This window comes from Culex pipiens, chromosome 1 (genome assembly GCF_016801865.2).
Source record: "Culex pipiens pallens isolate TS chromosome 1, TS_CPP_V2, whole genome shotgun sequence".
Lineage (NCBI taxonomy): Eukaryota > Metazoa > Arthropoda > Insecta > Diptera > Culicidae > Culex > Culex pipiens.
This window is the reverse complement of record NC_068937.1, coordinates 72,704,012-72,728,221: the sequence shown is the minus strand read 5'-3', so window position 1 is coordinate 72,728,221 and position 24,210 is coordinate 72,704,012. Positions and strand designations below refer to the sequence as shown.

At 38.2% G+C, this 24,210-nt stretch overlaps 1 protein-coding gene across 1 annotated transcript in view; it reads right to left on the bottom strand.

Moving 5' to 3' along the window:
* Positions 1-11,055, bottom strand: part of LOC128092491 (uncharacterized) — a 39,424-nt gene extending 28,369 nt beyond the window's left edge. The window contains exon 1 of the mRNA XM_052706388.1: positions 9,407-11,055. Within this exon, the coding sequence (XP_052562348.1) occupies positions 9,407-11,055 (1,649 nt within the window). The remainder of the gene's footprint in view (positions 1-9,406) is intronic.
* Between the last annotated feature and the right edge of the window lie 13,155 nt (positions 11,056-24,210).

The window sequence follows — 24,210 nt, the reverse complement described above, 5'->3', positions numbered from 1 at the left end:
CCGGGATGTAATTGATTGTGGCAATGGCGACACGTTTGTTGCTGTGTGCGATAGCTTATCATAGTGGTCTCACCAAGAATTGTTACGAAAGATTTGATGTGTCTTCGTAGCACCACTTTTGCGAACCGTACACCGGTGTTGACCCCTTTGTACTTGAAGCTTTCACTCCAAACTACATCCCTGACAGACAGCACGTCGCCATACTGTTTCAGGTAGGCAGCAACCTATTCGTTCCGAATGTTCTCGGACAGATCATGGATTTTGATCTCAACCCCGTCAACCATCGTCCATCATAAGTCGCACCTGAGCAACTCTCTACGAATTCGGCCGATTTCGACCATTTTTATTTTTTGTATTTTTTGATTTGGTTCAAACATTGTGGGGGCCTTCCCTAAGACCAAATAAGCTATTTTGCGTCATTGGTTCACCCATACAAGTCTCCATACAATTTTGGCTGCTGTCCATACAAAAATGGTATGTAAATATTCAAATAGCTGTAACCTTTGAGTGAATTTTCTGATCAATTTGGTGTCTTCGGCAAAGTTGTAGGTATTGTTGAGGACTTTTGAGAAAAAAATTGGTACACGAAAAAAAAATTTGCAGATTTTTTAATCAACTTTTATTTTACTAAAACTCAATTTCCCAAAATACGTATTTTTTGAATTTGGAGATTTTTTGATATGTTTTAGGGGACAAAAATCCGCAACTTTTTAGCCATAGAGAAACATGGTCAAAAAATCTGCCGCCGAGTTATGAATTTTTGAAAACATAGTGATTTTTGGAAAAAAAATCGAAGTTTCATGCAAAAACAAATTTGACATTATTTTTCAATGCAAAATTGAATTTGCAATCGAAAAGTACTTTACAGATTTTTTGATAAAGGGTTCCGTTTTCAAGATGTAGCCATCCATAGAAAGCTTGATTTTATCGAAATATTTGCTGTTTTTCGATTTTTAAAAATAGTGACCATGAGTGACCATTTCCAAAAATATTTTTTTTGAAAAGTTCAGAAAATTTGCTACAAAATTGTCTAAGAGACATTGAAGATTCGACCTCGGGTTGCTGAGATAGGGTAGAGTAGTCATCAATGAGACACGGGGAACAATGATAAAATGGCTCTCACAAGTCGTAGTTTCAACCAATCAGGCTTATATTTGGGGGAAAGGTGTGTCTACTGGATACACGTCTGCCATATTAGTGGCTTTGGTTATGGACGCTCCCTTGAAAAGTAATTCATAAATGTTTGATTCTGGGGTGTAAAAGTAAATTATGGACAAAAAATACTTTTTCGCTCGTAGGCTGCCATTTACACCAAAACTAATATTTCTTAAAATTTCTTTCGACGTTCTAAACGTATTAAGTTGGGCTACAATGTCCTTTCATTAGATTTGGTAAAAATTTAGAATAAACTCAGAATCCAGGGCTGTCTCATTGTTCCTTACTCATTTCAGCCAATGGGTAAAGTTAAAAAATACTTTGATTTTTCATCAATAAACTTTTCAAAATCGATGGAAATCTTTCAAAACATGAATTAAAAGTGATTTTTGGCATATTTATAGAGTTTAAACTCCATTTAACCAAAAATACAAAGTTATTTGGTATTAATATATGGATTTTACAAAATTGAAATACTTTTTAGTGTAACTTTTGTTATTAAAAGTTTCATGTTGGCAAAATTGCTCTAAAATGTTCAAGGCAAGTCACCTGCAATGGAACAATACAAAAACATGATGTTTTGCTAGAAAAATGTTGATTTTCGTAGAGTGCCTCATTGTTCCCCACCTGTCTCATTGTTCCTGCCAAGTGCGTCTACAATGAGACAGTTGAATAACTCTGGCTGTAGATGTCGGATCGATCTCATATTTTTGTCAATGTTAGAACACATTAAAAGAATGATAATGCAACTAAAAGCTCATTAAAACATGCTGATGAAAAAATTAGTAAAATCGTTGAAAGTTGAAAACCAAAAGTGTCTCATTGATGACTACCCTACCCTACAGCCGCTTTAAGAAAAAGAAACACGAAAATTGAAGTTTTCTAAGTCTTACCCATACAGCCCACCATTTTCTAATGCCGATATCTCAGCAACTAATGGTCTGATTTTCAATGTTAATACCTGGGTGCAGAATAGTTGTCCGCAAAGCGGCCTCAATTTAGAACTGTCAAAGCGGAACCAATTTACTGTTCGCAAAATAATACCAAGAAGTGGCAAGTATTGTAATCGATCTATAATTTATTTTGTCAGGTATAAAAAAAAGTCGATGGTCAAAACATTTTAAATCGAGATTGGCATGATTCATTGCTAACATTTCAAAATCGCTATGTCTCACGCAAAACATATGTTTATGACGCTTTCTGAAATGTTAGCGACGAATTATCAATAACTATGAATGGTACTTGCCAAATAATATTGGATAATCTTATTCCGATATTATCGAAATCCATTCGGTTGCTCTTCTGATTCACGAAATTACACCCACTTTTGACACAATTTTCCATCACGTGGAAAACAAAAAAGGCCTCTTTTGGCCGCCCATCGTTTAGTATACGAAGAAAAAAGTGGGATGCACTTAATTTTTCATCGAAAACATCAACATCAACAGATCCTAAATGTTTCAAAACAATTCACTTCAGCAGCAGAAAATATGTCACGCTTGAGCTTGAACATAGCCTTCTACTTTGTTTATGTTTACAGCTGTAGTGCTGTTGTATTAGTGGGGAGCAGTGGGGAGCTTTCTAAAATCACGTTACGCATTCTGTCTTTTCAGCACCCAGGTTAATACATGAAACATTCGTGAAATTTACAAATCTCTTCGAAAAAAATATTTTGAAAATTTTCAAATCAAGACTAACATTTCAAATGGGCGTAATATTCAATATTTGGCCATTTTAAAATGTTAGTCTTGACTTAAAAATTTTCAAAATATTTTTTTCGAAAAGATCGCAAAATTTCACGAATGTTTCATGCATTAACATTGAAAATCGGACCATTAGTTGCTGAGATATCGTCATTAGAAAATGGTGGGTTGTTCTGGTGAGATTTTGAAAACTTCAATTTTCGTGTTTCTTTTTCTTAAAGCGGCTGTATCTCAGCAACCCGAGGTCCAATCTTCAATGTCTCTTGGACAATTTTATAGCAAATTTTCTGAACTTTTAAAAAAAAATATTTTTAGAAATGGTCACTCATGGTCACTATTTTTAAAAATCGAAAAACTGCAAATATTTCGTTGGCTATATCTTAAAAACGGAGCCCTTTATCAAAAAATCTGTAAAGTACTTTTCGATTGCAAATTCAATTTTGCATTAAAAAATAATGTGAAATTTGTTTTTGCATAAAATTTCGTTTTTCATTCATAACTCGGCGGCAGATTTTTTGACCATGTTTCTCTATGGCTCAAAAGTTGCGGATTTTTGTCCCCTAAAACATATCAAAAAATCTCGAAAATCAAAAAAATACGTATTTTGGGAAATGTAAAAAAAAAGTTGATTAAAAAATCTGCAATTTTTTTTCCGTGTACCTATTTTTTTCTCAAAAGTCCTCAACAATACCTACAACTTTGCCGAAAAATTCACTCAAAAGTTACAGCTGTTTGAATATTGACATACCATTTTTGTATGGACAGCAGCCAAAATTGTATGGAGACTTGTATGAGTGAACCAATGACGCAAAACAGCTTATTTGGTCATAGGGAAGGCCTCCACAAAGTTTGAACCAAATCAAAAAATACAAATAAAATCCAATTCCGGTTTCGGTAGAGAATTGCTCACCTTGATCCGTTTCTTGTCGACAACCAACTCGTTGTGGTCATTGTGGTTGATCACAGCATCTTGGACAGTCTTCAGGTCTACGCACTTGATGTGTACGCAGTTTTGAGAGTAGTTCATCTGTAGCCTTTGAGCCCCACTTTATCATGCACGATTGCATGAATTTCTTCGTATGTTGGTCGCTTGGAAAAATTCTATGGTTTTTTTTTTTGCGGATTCGCACACTGGACATGTTCGCAAAATCTGGCACGATATGCGAAAAGATTGCGCTGTCGTCAGGCTGCTGACGAGCCAGCAAAGCAACACCGATGTGTGTGATGCGATAAACGGAAAAAAAATGAACGCGGAGCTGTTATAGAAAGACGTCTGGTCGCGGCGAGTGCTTGAACCTAACTGTGGATGATGGTAAGTAAGAATATTTTCGCTCTGTTAGAATTCTGGAAGAATCCTGCAAGAACGCCGTGACCGAGAACGAACGATCTTTTTAAATTTACAGTATTTTTTCTTTGTGTGCCTGAACAATCTTGACATAAGTTATGCGGATTTGTGATTTTTCTTGTTCCATCATTCCGGCTCAATGGGGCAACATAACAGGCAGGCAGGAAAACGAGCACGCACGTGCAGTTAAAAATTATTGTTTTTAGGTAGCCCCCTTGCGCACAAATAGTCATTTTCATAAGCTATTAACTTTTCAGCAAACAAATCCTAAAAATATGGTGTCTTTGGGAAATAATGGACCCTTCACTGGTAAAACTAGACTCATTTGAGTATTGTTTTTTTGGTGTATGAAAATGTGGAAAAATCACTATACCTTTATTGAGTATGGAAAAAACTTTTGAAGAACTTCTAGTACTTCATGCAATGACTCGTCTTTGACTAGCTGAAAATTTCTTCCTTCTGAGATAATTTCCATTATTGATTCCTGCAACAAAAAAGATTTAATGTAGATTCAATTGATAGCTGGAAGGGGAAGCAAAGATGTCTTCTTTATCTAATTCATATTGTTGTTATTTTTCATCTTTGTTTCATAAATTTTAAATCTTAAAGTTCTAATCAAACGTCTGCTGCGCTTCTTCCATTGTTTAATCATAACTTATTTTTAATATGTCCTCTTACAGCAGAAGTCACCCAGAGTGCTGTCTGGGGGCCACACGTGAGCCCAGCAAAACCACACACTGAATATTACTGTAATGGCAAAAGTAACTTACTGTTGAAATAAAAAGTGGTCAAAATTTGCTCCATTAAAAGTTTTTTTTTTGTTTTGAATATGAAAACTTTTACTGCTACGAAAAAACGAAGTTGACGTTATAGCTGTCGGCCACCATTGCTAGTACCAACCACTAGTGTCTTCCTTTTAACTACAAGGACTTCGCCGCCCTGGGCTCCTAAGTGTTTGAGTACGGCACGGAGCGACGGCGCCGGATACCCATATTTACACAAAGAATTTTAGAGCGCCCGCCGCGGGATTCGAACTGCTACAGTTTTTGAAAATTTCATTGCTAACTGATTTAAAAGTTTTTACTTTTAATTCGACTACATCCCAAGTAACCACAAGCATTAAATCAAAACTCTAAATTCACTCTAACATAGCTTTCCCGGTACTTTGAAACTTTAAATAGTCTTTTGAAATGCTATGAAACATTTATGCCATGGAACATTATTGCTTACTCTATAATAACATATAGATCAGCCATTTAGAGCTTCAAAGCATTTAGCACAAAAATGTTCCAAAGCATTAATAGAAACTTCTTATTTCACTATAGAGTAAGCCTTTAGTGTACCGGAACTCTAAATCAACTTCAAAAAATGTTTCAAAGCTGTGACACTTCTTTTAATGTTTCAAGCCAGTTAATCCACATTAGTGGAAGTAAATAAAGATTTGCGGCATTTAATTGAAGCACATCCACATCAATTCTTCAGTCCTCTACTGAAACTTGCAAATTATCGAAAGCTGTTCATAGAAAGAGAGGGAAAGAGAGAGGAGAGGCTGCTTTGGTGCTGTGGAAAGCTTTTTGACATCACCACCCATGTGTCGGTAATGTAGTATTTCGTTGTTTTTCTGAACATTACTCTATATCTACCCTTAACGTCGCCACTACAAGGGGATATTTTTTTTTCTTTTGCATAGGACGTACCCGTCCTAATATCACGGTAAGCTTACAACCTCCCCGGAACTGTCTTTCGATATTACGTCGGGGAGGAGCAGCGCTAGTTGCGCTCTCCTTTCGGAACATTGTTCCGGGAGGCACGCTCTATCATCGCGTGCCTTTTCGTCAATTTTTAATATATCATCTTTAATATATCAGCGGAGCTACTGGGCCAGGGGCCCTTCGTTTCGGGACGCACGCTGGTCCGTGCGCCACTTCTCTTGCAGTTTGAGCATTATCTGCGTTATAGCTGTGGAAGCTGCACCCCATGCTTCCTCGCTCTGGCACATTCTATCTGTCAGGTTGTCTGGCGATGTGTCAGGACCACATCCCAGCAACAAGATCTCCCTGCTACTTTGGAACCGGGGGCATTCAAATACCACATGTTCCACCGTCTCAACGGTGCCTGAACAGTTCGGGCAATTGGGTGAGGTTGCGTGTCCGAATCTGTGTAGGTACTGTCTGAAGCACCCATGCCCCGTTAGGACTTGGGTTAGGTAGAAATTTATTTCACCATGCGTCCTGTTTACCCACCTCTCTAGGTTGGGTATCACGCGATGTGTCCATCGCCCTTTGGTCGAGTCATCCCAGCTTCGTTGCCAAACAGCCATAGTGGCTGCCCTGGCCGAAGCACGATGCCTCCTGACCCCTCTTAGCTCGTGGCATCGCATGTCTTCTTGGACGAGTAGTCCAATGGGGGTCATGCTAGCTAATACGCAGGCCGCCTCTGCTGATGTGGTGCGATACGCACTACATACCCTAAGACAAATTAGCCTATAGACGCTCGTAACCTTCTGGAGGTTAGTCTTTACTTCTAGGGCGGCGCCCCATGCCGGTGCTCCGTAGCGGAGGACAGAACCGACCACTGTTGCCAGTAGACGCCTTTTACTACTTTTGACAGCAGAGTTATTCCCCATCATACGAGATAGGGATGCTATCGCTTTCATAGCCTTCTTGCATACATAGTCAACATGACTATTGAAACTCAATTTGTCATCTACCCGGATACCCAGGTAGAGTAATGACCTCTTGGAGGCGATCGAGCAGTTCCCTGCTCTGACGTTAATGCACTGTGCAGACTTGAAGTTGTTCACGGCAACTACCTCTGTCTTTTGATGCGCAAGCCCTAGATGGTGCAATCCCATCCATTCTTCGATTGTCCGTATTGCTTCGGTTGCTTGTACCTCGACTTGGAGCTGTGACTCGCCGAGCACCATTAGGACGATGTCGTCGGCAAAGCCAACTATGCTAACGCCCGCCGGTAACTCCAGAGTCAGCACCCCGTCGTACATACCATTCCACAACCCAGGACCGATCAAGGAGCCTTGTGGGACTCCCGCCGTGATGATCAGTTCGCGAAGACCCTCGTCCGTCTCATAGAGAAGAACTCGGTTTTCGAAGTAGCTTTTAAGCAACTTGCACAGGTAGTTGGGGACACGAAATCTATGGAGGGATCTCGCAATGGCGTCCCAACTAGCGCTATTGAAAGCATTCTTGACATCTAGAGTGATGACAGCGCAGAAGCGCATCCCTCGACGCTTAGGCTCGACTGCGATCTTAGCTTTCTCGAGGACTGCTTTGATCGCGTCGACCGTAGACCTTCCTTTTCTAAAGCCAAATTGACGGTCTGAAAGACCCCTCTCTAAATAAATCGTTAGTCTGTTGAGAATAACTCTCTCAAGCAATTTGCCAGCGGTGTCTATGAGACAAATGGGTCTATACGCGGATGGGTCGCCTGGTGGCTTCCCCGGTTTAGGCAACAGGACAAGCCTTTGTCGCTTCCACCGGTCCGGAAAGACTCCTGTGTCCATGCACTTTTGCAGGGCCGACCTGAACATGTCCGGGTTTTCCTCGATCGCCAATTTAAGGACCTGGTTGGGGATCCCATCGGGCCCCGGTGCCTTATTCGCTTTGAGGGCTGATGCGGCTTTGATAAGTTCCTCATTCGTGATGTTTTGTTCATCTGCCGTCAACCCCTCATGGTAGTAGGGAGTCGTTGGCCAGGGCTCAACCTCGTGGTGAGGGAACAACCCGTCGATGATTCGCGACATCATTTCTGGTGAACGATCAATGGCAACCGCGCCACTCTTCAGCTTAGCCATAACAATCCGATAGGCGTTACCCCATGGTGCATTGTTGGCTTCTTGGCAGAGGTTGCCGAAACAGTTCCTCTTGCTCTCTTTGATTGCCTTGCTAAGGGTAGCTTTGGCGAATTTGTAGATCACCCGCCTGGCTTCCCTCTGCTCGTCAGAGCGAGCTCGTTGGAGTTTCCTCCGGGCCCTTAGGCTAGCTGCACGAATGGCAGCTATATCATCGTTCCACCAGTAGACTGGGGGCCGCGCGTTTCTTGGCTTAGATTGCCTCAACATAGCTGCATCGCTAGTGTCTACCAAAATGGTCATTAGCCCGTCGCAGTCGAGTTCTAGAATGTCCCGATTGGCACTTTCTCTTCTTAGCGCTTCAACAAAGACTTCCTTATTCAGGGTCGATGTCTTCCACCGGCACTCTTGTCGGGAGGCCGGTTGTGCATGTCCGCGAGCCACACGGCAGATCCTAAACGTTACCGCTTGGTGATCGCTGTGAGTGTAGCCCTCGTCCACTTTCCAGTCCATGCTTGCCATAAGGCTGGGACTACAGAAAGTAACGTCAACGATCGACGAGACTCCGTTCCTACGAAACGTGCTCGTGAATCCTTCGTTGGCTAGATCAACATTTAGCCTGGCAAGTGCCTCAAGTAGGTCCTGGCCTCTACGGTTCGACTCGCGGCTACCCCATTGTGTGGACCATGCGTTAAAGTCGCCGGCCACCACTACGGGAGTTTTGCCTGTGAGTGCGTCCGTCAGTCTATCCAGCATTCTGTCGAACCTGTCTATAGACCACCTCGGGGGAGCGTAGCAACTGCAGTAGAAGACTCCGTTAACCTTAGCGATCACGAAGCCCTCCTCTGCTGCCACCAGCTCCTGTATTGGGAACTGACCCGTTACCCAGATAGCCGCAGCCTTTGGCGGGTCGCTCAACCAATTCCTATTCCCCTCCGGGACTTGATATGGTTCCGAGAGTAGCGCTATGTCGCACTTCTTCTCGACCACCGTCTGAAAGAGCAGCTGTTGCGCCGTGTCACAGTGATTGAGGTTCAACTGTATCACTTGCACGGTCGCAGCTTATCGTTCGCACTTCTGAAGCTGGGACAGTTATAGCTTCCCGTAGCATGGTTGCTATCGTCCCCGATGCAGATTAGACACTTTGCCTTAGCCGTACAGCCTTTCGACTGATGGCCTTCGGCTCCGCATCGTCTGCATAACTTACTACGGTCGGGTCCCTTGCAGGACCATGTCTTATGACCGTACTCCAGGCATCTAAAGCAGACGGTTGGACGTTCGATCGCAGACACTGGGCATACTGACCAGTTGACTTTGATCTTACCCACCTTAAGCACCATGGCCGCGATTTTCGCTGGTAGCTTAAAGGTGGCCGTCTGCGTGCCTTGACTGTACTTCCTTAATTGGACGGGTACCGAAAGGGTGCCCGTAAGACACTGTGTTGTTATGGCGTCAAGGAGGTCTTCTGCCGTCGCCGTCTCGTCCAGGTTCTTGCACTGGAGAGTGGTTTCTGTACAGAGTGACCGGACCTTGATTTCGTCACTTCCAACGCTCTCGGTGACCAGTCGGGCGTACTCGGAACTGGGCTTCGTACCCCTTTTGAGAATGAGGAGAAGCTCGTTCTGACGAGTTCGCCGCACCGACTTAGTAGCCTCACCAAGCTCCTTAAATTCCTCGTTAGAGCGCAAGTTTCGCAATAGGCTCGCGTAACTTTTCTCGTCGGCCTTTATCGCTATAGCCTCGTTCCTCGTACGGGGCTTGTGCTTAGACCTAGGTTTCCTTCGATTCACCACCGTGAACCCATCATTAGCGTGTCCATCACTGCTTTCGTCGCCCGGGTTGCCACCTTGGGACTCCCCATTGGGGCTGGTGCCAACCTCCTTGCTACCTGAAGGCGTGATTGGAGCTGTAGGTTTGGGATCTGCGTTCTGGACGCCACCCTTCGCCTGCTTTGGCTTCTGACTTTGTTGGTTCTTACCCTTGTTCTTGCCCTTGTCCTTTCCGGTCTTGTCAGACTTTCCAGGCTTCGGTCCCGACTCCCACTTGGCCTTTTCCTCTTTGAGGCCCTTCAGTTCTTCGCGCAGGTTAAGGATTTCCTGCTGTGCCTTCGCAAGCTCTGAAGAAAGAGGCGATTGGGCCCCTGATTGAGACTCACACGCAGGAGGTGTGACGGTCGTCTCTCTCAGGGCTGCTACCTCGGCGCTGAGCGCCTGGTTCTGCTCGCGAAGTGCGTACACTTCGCTGTCGAGCACAGCTGGGGTGGAGGCCGGCTTAGCAGCTGCAAGCTCCGCAATGGTCTTGGATAGTTCCTCGACCGTTGCCTGTAGGGCTGCATTCTGCTCCCGTAGCGAATTAAATTCACTGTGGGTTACCTGGTCCTCTACTTCGATGGAGGAGTGAGAATCGTTGTGGACCTCAAGGGCTTTCACCCTATCCTCCAGCAACAATCTCGCAGCTTTCTCCGTACTGGCCTCCTCAGCGAGGGTATTGTACTTCGATCGCATCTCCTTCCAGAGTTCCTCCGCTTGACGCACTAGCACCGTTAGTGACAGTCCGGATCTGGTGATGTCACTTCTGATATTGCCAGCGCTTCTGATGTGCTCGTTTAGCTTTGCGACTTCCTCGAGGGTGTAGTAGACGTTAGTCTTGCTACCCTCGGGCAGGAGGTCGCTTAGCGTCACGTGCGCTCGTTCGCGTATTGCGTCACTATCTATGGTAGGAGGTTTCCTCCTATTTCGTCCCGGTATGGGCGGTAGTTTCGGAGTTATCATCCGCTCTATCGGCCCTGTCCTCACACGTTTTGGGTCCCCTAGGATCTTCTCCTCAGAGAGTGATCGCTTGTAGGTTCCCACCGCTTTATGCCCTGCCCCAGTCTTCGCGAACTGGTACACAGCATTTTTAACGATCAGCGGGCCATTGACCGCAGTCTCAGGCTGGTTCGCTATCGCCACGGCCGGTACTACTAAGGCAGGCTGGGAGGTAGTCCCCCCAGACTCCGCGTTTTCCACCGGACTTTCTTCTTGATCTTGATGCTTTGGGTGCATCGGAACCCTCTTTGGAAATTTTTGGATTTGACAACATGCTGGTTAATCCCACGAGTCGCTAGGGAATTATACCGTCCGCCCCGCCATTGCCCTGCATTAGCGCGGTAAGGGCTACAATACTATGGGGTGCGCCCTGGTGCCCCACAGGCTACCGTTAGCGACTAGGCTGTTTTAAACCCCCCTAGCCACGAATCCCTCAACACGGATTGCCGCACATCTTGGATCTAGGTTTGTGAAGTGTGGGCCTTTGAACGCTTAAAGCGGCGTTCGTTCGCTTTGTCGGAAGGATTTATGTAACGGACTGATGTGGCTTTTTGTAGGAAAGCAACGACATCATCGCCCAAGTTGGATTCCACCACGTCCTGATCGACTTCCCGCTGTTGGTCCGGGTGCTCAGCAGTGTAAACATGCAAGAGCATACAGCTATCCGCCGACTGCAACCCGCCCGGTAGCCTCAGCTAAGCTCCCGCGGGGACCCTTCACATGTCCCCACGGACCGGGACTACAAGGGGATATAGAGTCATGTAACTGTATATAGCTTACTTTATATTTTGATATAGAGTAGATTAAAACTTAAGTTTTAGTGCCCCGCGGTTACTTGGGATCATTTCTTTCATTTCGTCGTTCTCGTGTAACCGTGTACGCCTAAGTACAAAATATAAACAAACATTTTGGTAGTGCCGGTGGTGAGTGAGTTGTCCACGAAGCGAAACAAATCCGGACGCGGCCACAGCCAGGAGTCGGACGCGGACACAGCAGCGGAAGGTGGGTGGTGCCGGTGCGGGACGACGTCGGGGGGAAAGTTGGTTTTCGAAAAAGGACAAGGCCAGCTTCCTGCAGGACCTGCAGCTGTTTCACGACCAGAGTTGGTAAGAAGGAAGCTTGAGTGTTTTTGAGTTTATGCGGTTGCCGAAGATCGGAGGTTGGGATGTGGATTTGCACCGGTTGTATTCGGTGGTGGTAGCCAGGTGGACGAAATTGAAGTTGAAGCAGATTTACATCCGCTTTTCGAACAAGTACGATAAAGTAAATTTTAATGGTGAGGAGAAGGATCCGACGGAAGAGGGAAACGACGAGAAGCGCCATAATCGGAGGTGGTCAGCGCGGATGTTGCACTCGGTGCCGGCGGTTTACGACCATCAGCAGCATTATGTGCTGGAAGTGACGACGGGACAGTGTAGGACGAGGGGCGTGACGTTGGCCTTAATGAATTAATTTTTGCATTTAATATATTAAGGAATTAAATTTCTCGTGTCATTTGACATTTGACAGCACCACACCTGCTTTGAAAACATTGATTTGCCTCGTGTCACTTTCGCTGGCAGAACTGTCAAGTTTGTTTTGTTTAGTTTTAGAAAGAAAATATGTCGCGAGCAAGGTCGCGAGTTTTATTTAAAAAAATTTATGAAAACTTGCGATTCGAGGTCGGTGCCACAATTCTTTTGCTTGGAAACGCATCTAGTGGAGGATTGCGGAGGCGAAGGCATCGGCAGTAGTTCGACGCGCTGAACGACTGGGAAGAGTGCACGAGGATTTGGACCGGTTGAAACAGAGGGAAGCGAGGTTGCAGCTGGAACTGAACGTGTTGATGATGCCGAACATGCCAGAAACGCAGAGGCCGCAGCATCCGACGTCACATCCGGCGATGCAGCAGCATCATTTGGAGAGTTCGCAGCAGCGGGGAGAAAAGTAAGGAGGGGATTTTGAATGATGGGAGATTATTGATTAATTTTATGTTTATTGTAGGTGGTTTCTTCATCGGTCTTCCGCCAAACTTTCCGTTATCGAATCCGGCTTAGATGCGTATCTGTTTGACGGACGATTTCCCGGCATATCGAACCAGCCGACGTTGACGATTCCAGTAAACTTTTCTCCGCCGTTTAACATGGTGCAACGACCTCAAATTTAAATCATTAAATTTGTCCATTTTTCGAACCTCAAGACAGTTTTGACCATGCGCGCTTACGCAAGCATAAATAATTCAACCCGTCGACTCGCGTTGCGCGACAAATAATTAAGCTTATGTACAGGTGTGGATCATGAGTCATCCTCACCTGAAGAGCCCTTTATTAAATTTCGCCAATTGTTAGGCAATCAAAAAAATGGTTAAGCTTTCAATTATGAATGTGCGATGTTATTCTACAGGGGAAATTGAGGGTGTGGCTTAACCAAATTCATTGGCATGTTTGTTCAATGGAGAATTGGACCTTCTCATTATTGACCAACATTTTTGAGAATGTTTTAGGAACATAATTTTGATATTCCAATAACATAATTTAAAGTTTCACGACAATGGTTCGAACCCATGACTTCCGATTTTGAGGTGTACTCACTACACCATACGGAAAGTCATGAAGAATTGCAGAGGTCTGCATAATTTAATTCATGAGGTTCATCGATGCTTCTCATCGAAACGGACCACTTTTAGCAGAACAAAATTTAGTAGAGTTTTCGGGGACTGACTATAAAAACCCCAAAATTCTTGAGGAGGGCAGTTAGTTCCAGTTAGTTCCAGTCAGTTCCAGCCAGTTCAAGCCCAGTCCAGTTCCAGATCCTGAAGAAGCCCCAGACCAGCCGGACCCGCCAGCAGCCACCAGTAGCAGAGGCCCCAGTCCAGCCGGACTTAGCGGTGGAGGCCGCTGTGAAGATTCCGCCGGACTTAGCCGCTGTGAAGAGTCCACCCGGGACTTAGCCGCCGTGAAGAGTCCGTCGAGACTTAGTCGCAGTGAAGAGTCCACCCGGGACTTAGGAGTTCGGGGTCTGGCATGGCTCGGCGAAGAGGTCTGGAGGACAAGTCTGGCTTCAACGTAGAGAATTGGCTCGACGAAAGTCTTAATGAAATTAGCAACAAAAAGTTGAGTGATGTGATCGTGCGCGTAAAAGTTGAGAGTGTTACCGCAAAAATGTAATCTTTAAAAAGTGTAATATACAAATAAGTGAAGTTTACTGATCTGTTTTGACTCTACAAGTAAATATCACAAAAATCCTGAAAGCCTAAACCGCTCGGGCCGTTCAGGTGGTGACTAGCGGAAAGCAACGCTGTGTGTGTTTGGACACGCCATTATGATTGGACAAAACCGAGAGTTGAAAATGTGACTATGTGTGAAAGTTAATGAACAAAATGATTTCGCGAAGTAACAAACAGTTAAAATACCCAAGTAACCGTGGGACTGTATATTAGGGTGGTCCAAATCCGGACTTTTTTGGGGCTACCCCCTGAAATCAAAGATTGACCCATCACTAGGCTAAATTCCAAATTTGAGCTCATTCTGACCACGGGAACCCCTCCCTCCAATCGCTTAAAGTTTGTATGGGAAAAATCGTCAAAATGTATGGAGAAAAGCAACTGTTTTACTTTTTTACCTGCGTAAGGCGCCATAGTTATCCGATTCTTACCATTTCTTAAATGTAGAACCTTCATTAAATTTAGAACAACTTTCCCGAAGACACCATATTTTTAGGATTTTTCCCCGCGAAGTTATTAGCGGCCAAAACTGACCATTTTTGCGAGGCTAGCTGTAAGGGGCTACCTAACAACGATGTTTATTTCCAATTCGTACACGCACGTGCTCTCTCTCAGGTTCAAACTCTCTCACGAGCTTGCTCGCCTGCCTGCCTGCCTGTTTGCCTACAGGCGCGCGCTGTTTCTCTGCTTGGACTTTTGTCGTCGTCGTCGTTTTCGTTTGCTATCCGCTGCGCTGCGTTCCTGGTATGTTTTTCTAATTTTCAAGATATATTTCGATATTTATGTCGAGATATAAAATTAAATGTAATATGTGATTAACAAGAGATATCATATTATCAGAGCGTGTGTGAGAGAATACAAATTTCGATAAATTAGTTCCTCCATGAATTGTTATCTGTTATTATTGAGTAAATTTTTAAATAGGGATATTGTAATGGAAATTTATACCTTTTATTCAAATATTTTTTTTCAATTTTGACATAATCCAAGAATTTATATGCTAAGTATATCTCAAAACAAACCTGTTATTTTAGTTGAAAATTATAATAAACATGCCAGGAACGCAGCGCAGCGGATAGCAAACGAAAACGACGACGACGACAAAAGTCCAAGCAGAGAAACAGCGCGCGCCTGTAGGCAAATAGGCAGGCAGGCAGGCGAGCAAGCTCGTGAGAGAGTTTGAACCTGAGAGAGAGCACGTGCGTGTACGAATTGGAAATAAACATCATTGTTAGGTAGCCCCTTACAGCTGGCCGCGCAAAATGGTCAGTTTTGGGCGCTAATAACTTCGCGGGAAAAAATCCTAAAAATATGGTGTCTTCGGGAAAGTTGTTCTAAATTTAATGAAGGTTCTACATTTGAGAAATGGTAAGAATCGGATAACTATGGCGCCTTACGCAGGTAAAAAAGTAAAAAAGTAGCTTTTCTCCATACATTTTGACGATTTTTCCCATACAAACTTTAAGCGATTGGAGGGAGGGGTTCCCGTGGTCAGAATGAGCTCAAATTTGGAATTTAGCCTAGTGATGGGTCAATCTTTGATTTCAGGGGGTAGCCCCAAAAAAGTCCGGATTTGGACCACCCTACTGTATATGGTAGCTTTAAATCCCCTCTATATCAACATATAAAGTATGCATACAGAGTCTCAAAACTTTATATTCACTTTATACGCATGGAGGTAAAATTGAGTGGTGACGGGTAGAGTTGATATAAAGTTATACCTCGGTAAAACGTCAAAATACTACCTTACCGACAGTACTTGAAATAGAAAAAAAAGCTTTGCGCGCAGCTCTCTCTTTCTCTCTTGGGAGTGCTTTTCACGCTGGGATGACGGTTTTTGAAAGCTTGTTTGTGTTTTTTTGCTGTGTTGTGCTTCATTCGAGATTCTAAACTGCATGTTGATTTAATGTTCTGAGATGTTCCACCTAGATGCCATGCGCCAACCGTCTCGTCCGTCCTGAAATATGTTTACACGTATGATTCTTGTCGATAGAGTCTTCCTTCAGTTAGTTGCATGAAAAAAGAATACACTAGACAGGTTGAAACAAAGTATTTATTAATCAATACACTTCAAACCTTTACAAAATATTGTCAATCTTCACAATATTCATCGACGAACGGGCCAGGGCACGGAGCGCTGATTGCGCACCAGGTCCCGGGGTCTTGGTGCAGTTTTCGCCGGCGGCACGCAGCTTCATGTGCAGCACGGTGATTCCGAGGGACTTACAAAGCGGCCACATAGCAGCGTAGGGCGAGCCTCGTCACGATCAGCCTTGACCTTCATGCCACCGGTGCCCCGCCAGATAGTTGCTTGCCCAAAAGATCCGTAACGTGGACGAAGGTATCGCACACGATCTCGTCCGAGCAAAACCTGGACCTCCTCCAAACGATTTTTCCTGCATCAACAAAAATACCACCAAATACTGCCAAACTTTCTTTGCCCTCACTAATGTTGAGTTAGTGTTTTGAAACATTTGAAGAAATGTCAAAGTGTGATGTAACTTTAAAAGCCCACTTTACATTGATATATAAAGCTTACCATTAATGCTTCGAAACATTATTGGGCTAAATGCTTTGAAACTTTAATTGGCTGTTCTATATGTCATTATACAGTAGGTAATAATGTTTCAAGCTATAAATGTTTCGTAACATTGGGAAAGGCTATTTAAAGTGTCATAGCATCGGAAAGTTTATTTAGAGTGGATTTAGAGTTTTGATTTAGTGCTTCTGTTTACTTGGGTAGTGTAAAAAAAAAACGTTAAATTGAAGAAAATGTTATGTGAGGAGTTCTAAGATGGAAGCAAATGTGCAGCAGTACTTCAAGGGAAAAACAACTTTAAACTGTAAAGAATTCAGAAGGATAAAATTTCAGAAAATTTCTACATGAATATTGAACCAACTACTTTCGTGCAAATTCAGCTTTGTTGCGAATTGCTCAAATAAACAAATTAATTCAATGGGTTTGAAAAATTTGAAAACACAAAGTGATGTACAGATTTCATAAAAAGTTGGAAGAACAGAAAGGATATTTTAACATGCGCAGTATTGCAATGACAAGATGATAGGATGTATAGATCAATGAAAAACTTTATAGAGTAATTTTTTTAATCAAGTATAAAAATAATAGTCAATTAGAACTGATTTTTTTTGTATTAAAAATAATAGAACTGATTTCATATAAAAATATCAACAAGATTATAAGATTGTAAGTAAATTTGAATTTCAATTTTGCACAGAAATTAAATAATAGATTCCTGAAAATTATAAAAAATTGTTCATGCGAAGAAAACAAGTAAGAAATTTTGTGGGAGAAACAAAACTAAAAAACTGAAGTAAAATATGGCAGAGACACAAGGATGATCGACGCGTTCGTATGCTGAGAAATTCTACGCGCTCGTATGCAGAAGTTTGTGATGGCAAGATGGTGAGTGGCAAAGTCATGCGGGAGGTTGGACAGGTAACGGTGTTGATGTTGTTGTAAAAGGTCATATCAATGAGGATCAAGTCGAATTAAAACGCAAGTTTAGTAACGAGACATCTACGTAAAACAAATTACTAAATCGAAATGTGGAATTGAGCGAAGTAAAGATGATTGAAATGCGAAACATCAATTATGGAACAAAAATGCAAGTTGAGATCATACTGCACGTCTGAAACTATTGAAAAGGAGAAGATCATGATAAACAAATGATAACATCATCCGATGTCATCAATTTACAAAAGCCAAAGTTGCAAATTACACGAAAAGACAATTTTGGACAAACAACATGTCCTAAACATTTGAAAAAAGAATTACATCAACCGATGTCAATTATTCGAGAAAGCCAAAAATGCAAATCAACTGGAAAAGTCAATTTTGGACAAAAATACTGGATTTACGAACAATTCACAATACTCAGCAATGCACTCTCAAAATTGACCACAGTCAACTCACAGTTGAGTTATGAAACATAATTCATGATGGAAACGACAATTGCACTAATCGACGAAATTCAACACCTTAGCCTCGAAAACTGACCAATTGACCAAGTCACTGTGGAATGAATAGCCTCACGATAAAGACGATTTTTGATGGAAGACGAAGACGATAACAACCAGCCGATCAACACAGTTCTACAACAACAACAAATTTTGCTTACAGTGGGAAAAATGCAATGATTTTTTTTTTAGGAGAGATAATGAAAATTAATTTCAAATGCAGGTTTATTGGCCATTTATGCAAGTAAAAAAAGTACATATTTCCTTTCGTTTTTTATTAAATTAGCTAAAATCCATCAACATAAGTTTTCGCCAATCAAAACAAAATGGAGGAATCACAACAAACTTGGCTTACACACTGATCGAGTAATACCGAATTAAGCTATACAGAAAAAGGCGGAGAGAAAAAGCGCGGCGAGAGTGGAAATCGCTCAGTTCGATTTAGTGCCAGAGCGACAATATTTAAATCAGTTCCAACGAAAATATTTTTACAAGAGAAGTTCAAACCAGTAATTCAAGTAATTTAACAGGACAGAAGATCAAAAGATCTCGTGGCGCAGGGGTAGCGGCTTCGGCTGCCGATCCCGATGATGCTATGAGACGCGGGTTCGATTCCCGCCTTATCCACCGAGCTTCTATCGGATGGTGAAGTAAAACGTCGGTCCCGGTTTCTCCTGTCTCGTCAGAGGCGCTGGAGCAGAAATCCCACGTTAGAGGAAGGCCATGCCCCGGGGGGCGTAGTGCCAATAGTTTCGTTTTTTTTTCAAGATCAAAAGAGTAATGAAAATAATTTTACAGTAGAATAATCAAAAGAGCAATTATAATTATAAAGCAATTTACAAGAAAGCACAAGAAGAACAAATTGTAAACCGCACGATCACTACACCCGACAATATTCTTTCCATAGATGATCATTTCTTTCAGACGATCATCTAGCTGATAAGTGTGGGGGAGATTACCCGAACCATTTTTTTTAAATCATTTTTTTATAGCCAGCCATTAAAGTATCTTTTTATGAATTTTTGCAAAGTAAGTTTTACACAATTTAAATTATTGACTTTGGAAATATTATTTCAACCTACAAATAACTTTCGATAGATGTTCTTAATGCTTTTCAAGAATACAAACATCTAGCTGGTAAGTGTGGGGGAATGCAACGACCTCAAATTTAAATCATTAAATTTGTCCATTTTTCGAACCTCAAGACAGTTTTGACCATGCGCGCTTACGCAAGCATAAATAACACAGCGTAACAAAATATTTTTTTTATTTTTTGGCAGCACGAAAAAAAATGCTCCTCTAGGGATCGGCTTCCCGAACAAAATGCAACCTGGCGCATATTTTTATTGTTATCCTAACTCGAGATATTCAATGCAGAAGTTTTGCATATGAATCACCCCCCGTCGGAAAATATTTTTTATTTTGTTTTCTCTGTAACTTTTGATCAATTAGGTCTTTTTGGACGCTTCCGGTGTCATTCGACGGTAAATTGTTAGAAAAACTCAAGATTTGGTCCCATTAGCCGGTTCCCGTAACCGGTTCCGGAGGAAATCCGGAATATTGGCCAAAACTGTGCAAAAACTTCAAAATTTTGAAGTTTTTTGCTCTTAATGCGAAGTGAACGCACTATAGCATGAAACAATCCATACAAACTAAAAAAATGTTGGTCCCAGCATGTTTGAAGGTGTTTAATGGAAAAGGTGGCCATTGAGAACCGGTTCCGGTCAATCCGGATCCGGAAACTCCGGAAAAAATTAAGCAATATTTTCACAATTCCAATGTGTCAGACAGATATAAATAAAAGTGTTGTTGAAGCATTCTTTGCTACTTCATATTCATATTACCACAAAAACATGGCCAAGTGGCCAATGGGAACCTGCTCTGAATGTTCCGGATCAGGGAACCTGTGGAAATTATATTTTTTTAATTAATTTTATGAAGCAGTTTTTATTAAGAAATTTTCAAGGTTTCTGGAAAAAATATGAATTAATCCGAAATCAGAATCAGAAATGTGGCCAAGTGGCCAACGGGAACCCGTTCTGAATGTTCCGGATCAGGGAACCAGTGGTCATTTGAAATGTGTATTAATTTAAAATAGCATAATTTAATTAGGAAATTTTCTAGTTTTCTAGAAAAATCAGAATTAATTAAAATCAGAATCAGAAATATGGCCAGGTAACCAACAGGAACCCGTTTTAAATGTTCTGGATTAGGGAACCAGTGAACATTTGAAGTTTTTATCAAGTTTTCAAAAAACATATTTAGATTAATGAAATTTAAAAATTCCTGTAAAAATTAAGAACATAGTCGATATCAGAATTAGAAATATTGCCAAGTGGCCTAAGGGAGCTCGTTCTGAATGTTTCGGATCATGTTACCAGAGGAAACTTGAATTTTTAATTAATTTTAAAAATGCATATTTTAATTAATGAAATTTTTAAATCCCTGGAAAAATCTGAATGTATTTAAAATAAGAAATAAAAATGTTGCCAAGTGGCCGACTGTTCCGGATCAGGGAGCCAGTGGTCACTTGGCATATTTTAATTAAGAATTTATTTGAAATCAGAATTGAAAATGTTGTCAAGTGGCCAACGAGAACCTGTTCTGAATGGTCACAATTTTTATTAATTTAAAAAATATATATTTATTTTACTGTTTTTTTTCAAAGTTTTGGAAAAAATCACAGTTTATTTTAAATCAGATTTAGAAATATTGCCAAGTGGCCAACGGAAACCCATTCTGAATGTTCCGGTTCAGGGAACCAGTGGTTACTTGAAATGTTTATTAATTAAAAAAAGCATATTTTAATAAGGAAATTTTCTAGTTTTCTAGAAAAATCAGAATTAATTCAAAATCAGAATCAGAAATGTGGCCAGGTGACCAACAGGAACCCGTTTTAAATGTTCTGGATTAGGGAACCAGTGAACATTTGAAATTTTTATCAAGTTTTCGAAAACATATTTTGATTAATGAAATTTTAAAATTCCTGTAAAAATTAGAATATATTTAAAATTAGAAATCAAAATGTTGCCAAGTGGCCAACTGTTCCGGATCAGGGAACCAGTGTTCACTTGACTTTTTTTTTGTTTATTTTATAAAGCATATTTCAATTATGAAATTTTCTAGATTTCTTGGAAAATCTAAATTTATTTGAAATCAGAATTGAAAATGTTGTCAAGTGGCCAACGAGAACCTGTTCTGACTAGTCACAATTTTTATTATTTAAAAAAAAATTATTTTACTGATTTTTTTAATTTTTTTTGAAAAAATTCTTAAATTCTTAAATTCTTAAATTCTTAAATTCTTAAGTTCTTAAGTTCTTAAATTCTTAAATTCTTAAATTCTTAAATTCTTAAATTCTTAAATTCTTAAATTCTTAAATTCTTAAATTCTTAAATTCTTAAATTCTTAAATTCTTAAATTCTTAAATTCTTAAATTCTTAAATTCTTAAATTCTTAAATTCTTAAATTCTTAAATTCTTAAATTCTTAAATTCTTAAATTCTTAAATTCTTAAATTCTTAAATTCTTAAATTCTTAAATTCTTAAATTCTTAAATTCTTAAATTCTTAAATTCTTAAATTCTTAAATTCTTAAATTCTTAAATTCTTAAATTCTTAAATTCTTAAATTCTTAAATTCTTAAATTCTTAAATTCTTAAATTCTTAAATTCTTAAATTCTTAAATTCTTAAATTCTTAAATTCTTAAATTCTTAAATTCTTAAATTCTTAAATTCTTAAATTCTTAAATTCTTAAATTCTTAAATTCTTAAATTCTTAAATTCTTAAATTCTTAAATTCTTAAATTCTTAAATTCTTAAATTCTTAAATTCTTAAATTCTTAAATTCTTAAACTCTTAAACTCTTAAATTCTTGAATTCTTAAATTCTTAAATTCTTAAATTCTTAAATTCTTAAATTCTTAAATTCTTAAATTCTTAAATTCTTAAATACTTAAATACTTAAATTCTTAAATTCTTAAATTCTTGAATTCTTAAATTCTTAAATTCTTAAATTCTTAAATTCTTAAATTCTTAAATTCTTAAATTCTAAAATTCTTAAATTCTTAAATTCTTAAATTCTTAAATTCTTAAATTCTTAAATTCTTAAATTCTTAAATTCTTAAATTCTTAAATTCTTAAATTCTTAAATTCTTAAATTCTTAAATTCTTAAATTCTTAAATTCTTAAATTCTTAAATTCTTAAATTCTTAAATTCTTAAATTCTTAAATTCTTAAATTCTTAAATTCTTAAAATTCTTAAATTCTTAAATTCTTAAATTCTTAAATTCTTAAATTCTTAAATTCTTAAATTCTTAAATTCTTAAATTCTTAAATTCTTAAATTCTTAAATTCTTAAATTCTTAAATTCTTAAATTCTTAAATTCTTAAATTCTTAAATTCTTAAATTCTTAAATTCTTAAATTCTTAAATTCTTAAATTCTTAAATTCTTAAATTCTTAAATTCTTAAATTCTTAAATTCTTAAATTCTTAAATTCTTAAATTCTTAAATTCTTAAATTCTTAAATTCTTAAATTCTTAAATTCTTAAATTCTTAAATTCTTAAATTCTTAAATTCTTAAATTCTTAAATTCTTAAATTCTTAAATTCTTAAATTCTTAAACTCTTAAATTCTTAAATTCTTAAATTCTTAAATTCTTAAATTCTTAAATTCTTAAATTCTTAAATTCTTAAATTCTTAAATTCTTAAATTCTTAAATTCTTAAATTCTTAAATTCTTAAATACTTAAATACTTAAATTCTTAAATTCTTAAATTCTTAAATTCTTAAATTCTTAAATTCTTAAATTCTTAAATTCTTAAATTCTTAAATTCTTAAATTCTTAAATTCTAAAATTCTTAAATTCTTAAATTCTTAAATTCTTAAATTCTTAAATTCTTAAATTCTTAAATTCTTAAATTCTTAAATTCTTAAATTCTTAAATTCTTAAATTCTTAAATTCTTAAATTCTTAAATTCTTAAATTCTTAAATTCTTAAATTCTTAAATTCTTAAATTCTTAAATTCTTAAATTCTTAAATTCTTAAATTCTTAAAATCTTAAATTCTTAAATTCTTAAATTCTTAAATTCTTAAATTCTTAAATTCTTAAATTCTTAAATTCTTAAATTCTTAAATTCTTAAATTCTTAAATTCTTAAATTCTTAAATTCTTAAATTCTTAAATTCTTAAATTCTTAAATTCTTAAATTCTTAAATTCTTAAATTCTTAAATTCTTAAATTCTTAAATTCTTAAATTCTTAAATTCTTAAATTCTTAAATTCTTAAATTCTTAAATTCTTAAATTCTTAAATTCTTAAATTCTTAAATTCTTAAATTCTTAAATTCTTAAATTCTTAAATTCTTAAATTCTTAAATTCTTAAATTCTTAAATTCTTAAATTCTTAAATTCTTAAATTCTTAAATTCTTAAATTCTTAAATTCTTAAATTCTTAAATTCTTAAATTCTTAAATTCTTAAATTCTTAAATTCTTAAATTCTTAAATTCTTAAATTCTTAAATTCTTAAATTCTTAAATTCTTAAATTCTTAAATTCTTAAATTCTTAAATTCTTAAATTCTTAAATTCTTAAATTCTTAAATTCTTAAATTCATAAATTCATAAATTCATAAATTCATAAATTCATAAATTCATTAATTCATAAATTCATAAATTCATAAATTCATAAATTCATAAATTCATAAATTCATAAATTCATAAATTCATAAATTCATAAATTCATAAATTCATAAATTCATAAATTCATAAATTCATAAATTCATAAATTCATAAATTCATAAATTCATAAATTCATAAATTCATAAATTCATAAATTCATAAATTCATAAATTCATAAATTCATTAATTCATAAATTCATAAATTCATAAATTCATAAATTCATAAATTCATAAATTCATAAATTCATAAATTCATAAATTCATAAATTCATAAATTCATAAATTCATAAATTCATAAATTCATAAATTCATAAATTCATAAATTCATAAATTCATAAATTCATAAATTCATAAATTCATAAATTCATAAATTCATAAATTCATAAATTCATAAATTCATAAATTCATAAATTTCATAAATTCATAAATTCATAAATTCATAAATTCATAAATTCATAAATTCATAAATTCATAAATTCATAAATTCATAAATTCATAAATTCATAAATTCATAAATTCATAAATTCATAAATTCAT